Source organism: Ciconia boyciana, chromosome 9 (genome assembly GCF_034638445.1).
Source record: "Ciconia boyciana chromosome 9, ASM3463844v1, whole genome shotgun sequence".
Lineage (NCBI taxonomy): Eukaryota > Metazoa > Chordata > Aves > Ciconiiformes > Ciconiidae > Ciconia > Ciconia boyciana.
This window is the reverse complement of record NC_132942.1, coordinates 35,833,219-35,843,834: the sequence shown is the minus strand read 5'-3', so window position 1 is coordinate 35,843,834 and position 10,616 is coordinate 35,833,219. Positions and strand designations below refer to the sequence as shown.

General features: G+C 42.4%; 1 protein-coding gene across 2 annotated transcripts; it reads left to right on the top strand.

Annotated features, from left to right (window-relative positions):
* Window positions 1–3,956: 3,956 nt before the first annotated feature.
* PDCD2L (programmed cell death 2 like) lies at window positions 3,957–10,395 on the top strand. 2 transcript variants are annotated; one of them, XM_072872764.1, is made up of 7 exons: window positions 3,957–4,155; window positions 4,581–4,650; window positions 5,177–5,286; window positions 5,746–6,149; window positions 7,787–7,900; window positions 9,563–9,711; window positions 10,255–10,395. In XM_072872764.1, the coding sequence occupies exons 1-7, from the start codon at window positions 4,042–4,044 to the stop codon at window positions 10,383–10,385; spliced, it is 1,092 nt and encodes a 363-aa protein (XP_072728865.1). In that variant the 5' UTR covers window positions 3,957–4,041; the 3' UTR covers window positions 10,386–10,395. The 2 variants fall into 2 exon arrangements, with proteins under 2 accessions (XP_072728865.1, XP_072728864.1); XM_072872763.1 differs by lacking the exon at window positions 5,177–5,286 and adding an exon at window positions 4,298–4,461 and having other exon boundaries at window positions 3,960–4,155.
* Window positions 10,396–10,616: the final 221 nt, after the last annotated feature.

Below are 10,616 nucleotides of genomic sequence, written 5' to 3'. Positions count from 1 at the left end.
TGTGCATTTTTTCTGTAACTTCCAAAAAGCACTAGTTGTTACTGTTACTTGCAAAAAGCCATCATTAAGTAACAGCTAATTGTGGCAACAGTGTTCAACCATACTGCTAGTTCTGTCACATATTCCTTAATGCAGCATATGGGGCACACTGGGCATTTTATTCCTTCCCCTGTTTTCATGTGAAGTAGCCTTTAAGTCCGTTACTGGTTTGTTTGTTGAATTAGTGTTTCCGTCCTTGTAGGTTCACAAAAATCATTATCTTAAGACAGAAAAAATCCCATGTGTTTGTGAATGCAAAATCATAGGTATAACTTCTGCGGAAAAGTGAGGCCCATTATTTTATTACGCACATATGATACCAAAGTAGTTTCTGACTGTGCAAGAAGTGGCATTCTGTCCATCTGTCTACTTTAAAACCCCAAATATAAAGAATGGTATGCTTTCAAACAGTTGAGAAAGGAATAATACTAGGGCCACAACGTATAGGTTACCTTTAAGTAGCAGATTCCTACATTATGCTCCAAACCGCATTTTATTTTATATCTTTAATATTAATGGTCACTTGGTATAGATACCCAGTTTGGCTCAAGGTACGTATACATTAAATGCAAATGTATGCACTGTGCACCTATATTCGAATAAATTATTAGCAGTATATTTAGTTGATAATATTCAGCAAGAACTGCTGCTGCTGTTCTGTTTTTCACATTCCGTCAATAGAACACTTAACCTTTTTAAAAAATGTATCAGTTATGCATAATTTCTATAATTGCCTTTCTAAGTCTGTGACCAAGTACGTTTGTTATGTGCCATTCCTGCTTCTCAGGTCATCTCTCCTCTGGGAAAGGGTTTGTGCCATAGGGCTATCTCAGAGAGCGGAGTTGTAGACAGAACTCTGATAACTGACCGTCCTGAAAAACAAGCTAAAGTAAGTAATTTAAAAATGTATATTGTTCCACATGTTAGTATTTTAATGGTATTCAATATTATTACTGACCTTTTAATATTGTAGCTTTCCACACGTTGATGCTTCCTGTGAAAAAAATCCATTTGCACACCCATTTATGATACTGCTTTGTTCAAACTTGCAAATACTCGGTATCGTGCATGCTGTTGTAACTTATTTATGTCACAACGTTTACATGAAACATGACTCTGGTCTTCAGCTGTGATGGAAGGAATTGGAGTTCTGCAAAATCACTTAGCATTCCCAGCACAGTGTAACTGATGACTGTTCACTGTGACTCAGTTGCTGAAGAAAGTACTGCCCACAGAGGAGTAAGTAGCATAGTTAATATAAGAAAATTGTCAGTCTTCTTACACTGATTGCAGAGAATTGCAACCAGGCTGGCTGTTAAAAACCTGATTCAGCTGCAGTGGTTCAGTGCTTCAGAGAAAAAACAGCAAAAGAGATTGTAAACGTAACTCTAAAAGTGGTAGCTAGTGCTGTACTTTGTTTTATAAGACAGAATAAACCCTTCTCTAGGACTAAGGTAACTTGAAGCAAAACCATTGTATGACACTTGCTTGGCTTTTGCAGGACTTCACAACAGTGCACTTGAACAATAATGCTGCACCTGAAGAATCTGAACAGGAACATTCCCCGCCCTCCTTGTGGTCTGTTCTTAGGCGTTTCAGGGTAGAGGTGCATTCATCACAGGAATGTAAACAATTAATGTTGGGGTTTTTTTCCCCTGGGAATGACTATGAACCAGGCTCACAAATACCAGACAGGAGAGTTAAAATTGCAAAAATGGAACTGGCCAGCTTTGCACAGTTCTTTGTGTCATCAGCAAGGCGTTTCCTAGCAGCTGGCTGATTTTTTAATACAGTGTGCAAGAAGGAAGGAATGCATATTGGAGGAAGTAATACAGCAACCTTTCTAGGAAGTACAGTCATTTGAGAAAGCTCTTCTTTTTGCAAAACTGACCTTTTGTTAGTAGCTGTTTTACCTGTTGCCATAACCAGTTTTTCTGTATCACTGTGCTGGCTTTTCAGTTCTTCTGCAATGTTGCCACATGAGCTTATTTTGACCCTGTTACTCATTCAACCCTAAGAAGCTGGAGTTAGAAACTGGTTAACAAGTCACTGTCCATTCAGTATTAAATTCTTGTGTGGTACTAAAATTATGTAAGAGAAACTCAGAACAAGGCCTGAAACTTAGTTACCTTTGACACTATGTATTGTAACTAAAAATAGGTCACTTGGGTGATTTCTTAAGGTCAATACTAAGAAAGCTGAATTATCTTTCCAAGCAAAACCAACACGTAAATAACAAAGGGGTATTTTTTTCTCCAGCATTCTCTCTTTATTGATGCAGTTGTGGACAGTATATTTTTCCCTAAAAACCCATCACTGCTACTAGCTGAAAAAAGGATTGATGCAGTCCTGTTCATGATAGGAGTAACGAACCATGAATTTGGATTTCTGCTTCCAACTGTAAGATGCATATAATGCCTTTTATTTATATGTTGATTTATTAACTATTCAGGAGCATAGGAGCTCACAGAAAACATTCTTTTTACTCTGCAGGTGCTGAAATATCCTCCTTTTGCAAAAGGATTGGACAAAAATGTAGCATTAAAGAGCACAGAGTCTTTCACAGTAAGAGGCAATTTTAATGTGCTAATTGACTTTTATCTAGTGAGTGTCGGTACCTCAGACCTGCACTTGTCCCTGCTTTGTTTCCCCCTTCATTTTCTTGGATACGGACGCTGCAGAACTCCCCCATGTACTGTGATGTCCTTGAACTAAGTGCGAGATGCAGGGGGGGGCATTAGGTTGCAGTTCAGGCTCTGCAGAGAGTCCATCCGTTCAGGGTCCCTGCGGCTGGTCCCCAAGCTCCAGGAGACGCTACATGTATCTGAGGAGAATAACCTATGCCAGAAGGGAATAGAGCCGTGAGCTTGAGATAATCCTGTGAAAACTCACAAGATTATTCAGATTTTGTTTTCTTTATGTGAGTGATTTCCACATTTGGAAAACAGCAGGCATTGCTGACTGGTATTAACACCTGAGCAGGTATCAAGGTAATTCCCCTTTGAGCTCCTGCAAACCTCTTGCTTCCAAGTGGAGCTTTAACAGGTAACACTGAAGGACCTAGGCTCTGCGTTTTGGTTACGTGTTTTATTTGTCTATCAGACAGTCCAGTGTACTTTTATGAATTTCAGCATCAGCCAAGTTCAACTAAATGTTCAAACTCAAACTTTGTAAAAGCAGATCGTGCCGATTACATTGGCCTTGTACTTGGAAAGCCCTTCTTGGCAGGTATCTGGGTTTGCCAAATAATTTGTTTGCTCATCATTTGTACTTGAGCACTGCTAAGATAAAAACATTTCTAGCAAAATAAGAAATTTTAGTATTCTTGTGAGTACTGGACTCATGACCTTCCACGATCTTCTTTATCTGGAATCAGTTCTGGGATGCATATTCATGCAAAGCTCCTGCGACGTCGGAATGACGTCCTACATCGGTTTCGAAACAGAAAGGCGCCAAATGCGCTGTGCAGCACCGTTCGCCTCGCCCTTTCACCGCCATTTCCTTGTCTCCCGCAGGCAACGCCGCAGGCGAGGAACTCGCACTTAGCCGAGCAACTGTGAAGTGCTGGACGAGCTCTGTTCGGAAGGGGTACGTTCTCACACGCCTGCCTAGACACGGCACCAAGACCGAATCACCTCTCTTTTTAATGGTGGTAAACGAGACCGCGGCGCCCTGCGGGGCCGCTCAAGCCGCACAGGACGTGGTTCGGGGGCGGCCGCGCCGTGAGGCGCGGGGCGGGGAGCAGGCTCCGGCGGGGAGCGGGCTGCGGAGCGAGGCCGCCCCACGCCTCTCCCGCCTCTCCCGCCTCACGGCCGCCGCGCCCCGGGCGGGGGACAGCTGGGGCGCGCCCAAGCCCCGCCCGACTCCCCCCCGAGCATGCGCACACGCGCGTCCCCGCCAGCGGGCGGTGCCGGGGCGTCGCGGTCGCTGGAGGGGGCGAGCGATCCGGCGGCGCGTGTCCGCTGGCGGCCGCCGTAGCGAGGCGGGCGGGGCGGCGCGACTATGGCGGCGGGGCCGCCCGTGCTGCTGGGGCTCCGCGACGCCGCCATGGTGGGGCCGTGCCGAGGAGGCGGGCAGGCCCCCGCCTGGGCCATCAACAAGCTGGGCGGCTCCGCGGTAGGGCCGGGACCGGACGGGGCGGGGGGAGGATGGCGGCGGAGGGGCGCTGCCCCGAGGGGGCTCGCAGCCTGGAGGCCGGTCGAGGCGCCGGGCGCCCTCGCAGCGTCCCCAGCCGTGCCTTGTGCTGTTCGTCTTCCAGGACTGGGTGCCCTCCGTGCGCCCGGGCGCGCCCTGCTGCGGGGTGTGCGGGAGGGCGCTGGCGCACCTGGTGCAGGTGTACTGCCCGCTGGAGGGGTCCCCCTTCCACCGCGTCGCCAACGTCTTCGCCTGCGCCGGGCAGGGCTGCTGGGGAGCGGCCCGCAGGTGAGCGCGCCGTGGGCCTCCCGGGCCCGCGCAGCTCGGCTGCGACTGATAAATGCGGCTTCGGCTCCAGCGTTCTGCTCCTTACGTGTCTTTTCTTCTTGTTACGCGGCATGTTACAGCTGGAAGGTACTGCGCTCCCAGTATTTGCAGGCACAAGAGAAGGAGACGCAAGATTGCAGCCTCAAACAGGTACTGCTAGCAAACTGCCTTCTTGGGTTCTGTCCTTTGTTTCAGTGTGCTGTATGAAGTGTGGTTTTGAGGAGGTTTTAAAATAAAAACGCAGTTGAGTTTCGCACTTGTATATACTTGCTTAAGACACCGTAACCTTTCTCGAGAAGCTATGCTATATGCTGGTGTTGAGTCACGTATGTGGTCAGGCGGAGAGGTCATGGTTGTGGAGTTTTTGACACTGTGAGTGCTACACGTTATTTACTAGAAGATTGACTTCTTGTTTGTGATCTACGTTAGGCTTGTTTTAAAGTGGAGATTGCAGTCCAACTGGGTGGTCAAAACTGATATTTAATACTTTGATTACTTGAGCTACCTAAACATTATTTTTTTACTTTAAATGATTGGGCTATACTGTTTAGGTTTGGATCTTTAAGATGTTTTATTTATTTTCTAATTTAAATAGATTTTTGAAAATTTTATCATCAGTTTTAATTAATCTGACTCAATTATTGTTAATATACTTCTGGTATTTTTGCTTGTGAAGAAAAACTGCATGTTGGCTTGAGAAGACCTGAAGAGGAGAATGGCTGTCAAACTAATGATGACGGGCAGAAAGTGTTTATTCAGCTGGTGCATTTGCAATATGAAATTTTGGTCTGTGGTAAATGATCTTATACTTTGATAAAATGATGGTATTATCATCATCATCGTTGTTATTGTTATTATTATTATTTTCCTCTGTATTCTGCCCTTTGAGCTTACCTGTGGTACAGTAACTGTGCTTCACACAAACATACCCAAACGAGCTGTCAGTGGTCATGCCAGCAGCCAAGGTATGGCAACATGATGTACAAAGGCCATTCAAAAAGCCAATGAATTCTTGTCCCGTTTCTCCAGCGTGAGGTGTTTCTTGCTATAACTGAGCTGCTGTGAAAAGTAAATGTGGGTATGCTGGTAACTACCACTGTGAGGAAAACAGGCAAAATAACACTAAGCATTAAGTCAATGTTTTAGGTTTCTCATGTGTTATGAGACTGTATTTGAAGTGTGTTAAGGTGGCTGATCTTGACAATGTTCTTTTACCTTTTTTTTGTTTTATTTTTTTCTTCTCAGAAACAAGAATTGAACTTTGCTGCAAAGGATTGGTGTGATGAAGCAGATGACTGGGGAGTCTGTGATGGAGCAGAATCTCCTGCGTGTGCCTCCCTTCAGCTGCTTGGCTTAAATGAAGCGGTGAGCAGCTCCTTGTCCAGAGAGGTGGAGTGTGCATCCCAGTTCCAACAGCTTCGCTTGTCTGAAGCTACGGATGGGTCAGGTTCCCTGAATACACATCCTCCAGTCAGTGAGGGAATGGTAATGGCAACGTCTAGTTCAGCTCCTGTGTTCCAGCCCTTTTACATTAATGTTGTGGATGAGGAAGACTACACTGGTTTCCTTGATACAGATCATGCAGATAAGCTATTGAAGGAGTATCAGCAGAGAGAGGGTGTTGATTTGGAACAGTTGATGTCAGAAAGGTGAGAACAGGTCTGGATTTCATGCTGAAACTGAAGGGATTACGTAGTTTCCTGTATGCTGACTAATAATCTAAATCTGACTCTCACTAAATCTGAATGGTTTTTGTTCGTAACTGGGTCCTTGTGCTAACCCCAGTTGACAGCTAAGCACCACGCAGCCATTCGCTCACCCTCCCCCCCCCCCCCGCCTCCGGGTGGCACAGGGGAGAGAATCGGGGGGGGGGGAAGTAAAACCCATGGGTTGAGATAGAGGTGGTTTAATAGGGCAGCAAAGGAAGAGAAAATAATAATAATGATGACGATAAAGGAATATACAAAACAAGTAATACACAATGCAGTTGCTTACCACCTGCTGACCCGATGCCCAGCCTGTCCCCAGGCAGCGATCCCTGCCCCCCAGCCAACTCCCCCAGTTTCTATACTGAGCATGATGTCATATGGTATGGAATAGCCCTTTGGCCAGTTGGGGTCAGCTGTCCTGACTGTGCCCCCTCCCAGCTTCTTGTGCACCTGGCAGAGCATGGGAAGATGAAAAATCCTTGACCAGTGTAAGCACAACTTAGCAACTAAAACATCAGTGGGCTATCAACACTATTCTCATCCTAAATCCAAAACACAGCACTATACCTGCTACTAGGAAGAAAATTAACTCTATCCCAGATGAAACCAGGATAGCCCTTCAGGAATCATTGGTGTGTAGTAATTTGCTGGAAGAACATAACAATGCACCCGGTTCTGTCAAATTTTGAGTTATTCAGAGCTGCATCTATTTCTAAGTGACTGAGCAGTTGGAATGTCCTTGGGCTCCAGGTAGACCAGTGGACCATCAGTCTCTGAAACTGAACCAATGTGGTTTAAACAATATCTTATGCTAAATGGCATGAGTTTATATTGTGACATTTGACTTTTTTTTTTCTTTACAAGGCTAAAGCTTTTCTTGTATTCCAGTGGCATTTTTAAGAGTTTAATTATTTAGGGATTTTGACTAGAGACTGGGATGATGGTAAGACTCCCAAAGATTTTGTAAAGGTTGTCTGAAAAACAATTTTTGAATGTAGTTACTGAAAATATTTTCAGTATTAACTTAGGTGATCACAGTGAGTGCTTATCTCCAGACCATTTCTCTTTTGATTATATTAACACCTACAGTGACTTTTCATGAATTGTGGACAACGTTTAATTTTTTGATAACTAAAGCTACTGTCAATTGCAGAATCTATATAGAACGCTTTTTAGTAGTGGTGTTCCTGTTGAGTTTTGTTGACCTTTATAGAATCGTAGAACTTCCATTACACTTAATTCAAAATTCAAAAAGACAACATTGTAATTTAAAAACTAGAAAAACTTCTGAGAAGTTACTAAAGGAATGATATTTTTAAGGAATAAGCAGGTATCTGGTGGATTTGAATCTCATGTGGTAGTTTGAAACACTGTTGCCACCAGAAACCGAAGAACTAGAAGCAAAATGTTCACTTGCAACCTCTAACAGGAATTGCCTCTTAATTTAATGTGTAGAGGTTTTTTTCAGTGTACTTAGTATAATTTAATAATGTATAGTAACCATTGCTTATTTAAAGCATGCATATCGTACTGAAAACCTTATTGAAAATTTTGTTTCTTTTCTTGTTTTCTTATAGTTTTGCAGGTGAAGGTGATAATGAAAAATATGAGAAGACTGAAGTCAAAAGCAGGGACCACACATTCCATAAATTTATGAAAAGAATATCTGTGTGTCATGAACAGATTCTAAGGTATGTTGATCATCTGGTTGCAACAGGGAGATTAAGAGCATACACATGGATCACTAATACATCAGAATAAACCATTTCATTGGGAATAGATGTATATTTTTGTTTCTTAATAAAAAAAATGGCTGAGGGCTGTTACCATGCCTGTGTGGTCAGACTTAAGTCCCTGGTTGGGCTTTTTTATACAACGTATAAGTAGATGAGAAGCAAAGCAGGATTGGAGACCCCAGATCTGGCTATGGGAGACTTTCTTCAACATAAGACCTGATGAGAACAGACCCAGTCTGTCTTTGAAGACTCACTGAAATCCAGGCATAGAGGTTTTCAAGAGACAGTTTTAAGGTGGAAGTATAATACACAGTGGTATGCTGTTGTGATAGATTTCCAAGGCTATCTGCTCCTCTGAAATTTTGTAACCTTATTGTAATTGCTTATGTCTCAGTCCTTGAGATGTTACTGAAGTAAGAAGTTACTCATTTTAAAGCCTGAGTTCTGCAGGTTATTGTGATTACCTCTGGGAACCCTGCAGTCTTCAGTTCTTGTAAATCTGTTGCTTTTCATAGAACAAAAGCAGGTTTCACCTCAGAACACCTACTTTCCTGAAAGAGGAGTTAATTCTGAATGAAAGTATAACAAAAAGTTCAAATCATAAATTATTCATAGTACCAGATAATACACGTGGTTTTAATGGATCATACCAAGTGTTAGTTTTTAACTTCTTTGTTTCAGAGAGTCCAATGCAGCCTGTCTGGTCAAGCTGTCTCAGTGTAGTGATAGGACCTTTGTTTATCAAGTTTCCAGACCAGATGGAACTAACTGGTACCTTTTTGATCAGGAGGTAAAGTCTGAGGGGCTGGTTACACAGATAAGAAACATTAGAAACTTCGTTAATTATCTATCAAAGATTATACAGAAAATGCACTAATGCAGAGTGCAAGTAACACTTTCAAACAACTTTTTTTCACTGGATCTGTCACTTTGCAGTATTACGCTCATTGAGTTTTCCATTATTCTAAAGCACCACCTCTGGTGATCCCTATGACTACCACTAGTTATAATCTTTATGTAGCCCTCCCTTTGCCCTTCCTGGGTATTGCGAGGATGCCTATTAGACCCCCATTTCTCCTGGGCTGCCAGATCTCCGTTGAGCTTTCAGCACAGCACAGAATCCCCTGCTTGGCATTCAGTGGAAAGCGTCTTCGATCTTGGTTTCCTATTAGTTGTGGAGCTATGGTAGCTCTTATAAATAAAACATTGGTTCTGTGGCATAACTACAGTGCTTTTGAGACCTATTTTATGTTGAATATCTTCAACTGCCACTGGTTAGGATTCCATTTTTCAGGAAAGTGTAGTTTGCTTAATTTAATGAGTTAGGTACAGCATATTTTGGAGGTGTCAATTCAAAGCATTTGTCTCCTTTAAATCCAGCTCTTTCCTTAAGACTTTCCAAGTGTTGACCTTCCAAGTATTTCCCCCTCCCCATCCTTATTCTTTGTTTAATAACTCATCTGAAGCTTAGGCAACAATTCTGGCTTATAACAATGCTTTTTACTTCGAGCAAGTTCAGAGGTTTCAGAGAGTCCTGAACACTGTTGCCAACATGTAAGTTTTCATGTGAAATTTAGATACAAAAAAAATAATTACTTTTTTCCTTTCTTTTCTTAGATACTCTTGGGGCGGCCAGCCTTTATTCATAACGTGTCCTCCAGCCAACATTGACAAAGGCATTCCAGCCTGCAGTAACTGTGGAAGCAACAGAATATTTGAATTTCAACTCATGCCAGCGCTGGTTAGCATGCTCGAGAGTGATTCAGGTGTTGACCTTTGACTTAGCTGAATGAATACTAGAAACAGTCACCTTCTTGGTAACATTTAGTGAACTGCAATTGGGGTTTTTTCTTGCTAACCACACACACGGATGTGCTTAACTGCAGTGATCATCTTAGATAGAATCCACTCTTGTTTCCATTACAGATTTCACTAAGCAAAACATATAACTCTGGTTTATGGAGACTCTATGATTGCAACTTTATTTGCTCACTAGTGAACTTTAATAACAGCAATATAGATAATTCCATGACCTTGGGAGTAGTTTGCCTTTATTGCCTCTTAAATGAGCCCTTGGAAAATAATAAATATTGTCAGATAAGACTGCAGACACTTAAGAAGCTCTCTGAAAATTCTGAGTCAGCTTGCTTTAAAATCTTTAAAATTAGAAAATGCTATGTATGTAGGAGATTGAATATGAACAATATTTTCTGAATTGGCAAAGATTGAAGTATAGCAATAAGCAATAGCTCCTGATTATATCATTTTTCATACCTTTACGTTACATACTTTTATTGCTTTGTTTTTAGATCTGGCAGTGGAATTTGGAACTGTTATAGTTTACACATGTGAGAGAAGCTGTTGGCCAACAAATCATCAAACCCCTCTTGAAGAATTTATTTTTGTACAAGAAGACCCAGATCAGAGATTATTTAAATAAATTGTATTTCTCCGCATAGATGGAAAGTCTGTTGGGTTTTTTTTACTACAGGTGAAAGTGTGTAATTATGCAACAGAATTTTCCTCAGATGTGGTGAAAAATGAAATTCATTTGATGACATTGTGCTTATTTCCAAGAATAACTGATTGAAGTATATATTAGCATGCCTCTAAAACGTGGCGACAGAAAACTTGCATACTTCGGTTACGCATGGAAATTTAAGTGTAGAGA

What these genes read in the sequence shown, in the direction of transcription:
- PDCD2L (XM_072872763.1), top strand. Translation starts at nt 4,042, where the DNA reads ATGGCGGCGGGGCCGCCCGTGCTGCTGGGGCTCCGCGACGCCGCCATG. An exon ending in ACAAGCTGGGCGGCTCCGCG is followed by an intron (nt 4,156 to 4,297) that starts GTAGGGCCGGGA and finishes TTCGTCTTCCAG; the next exon opens with GACTGGGTGCCCTCCGTGCG. An exon ending in AAGATTGCAGCCTCAAACAG is followed by an intron (nt 4,651 to 5,745) that starts GTACTGCTAGCA and finishes TTTTCTTCTCAG; the next exon opens with AAACAAGAATTGAACTTTGC.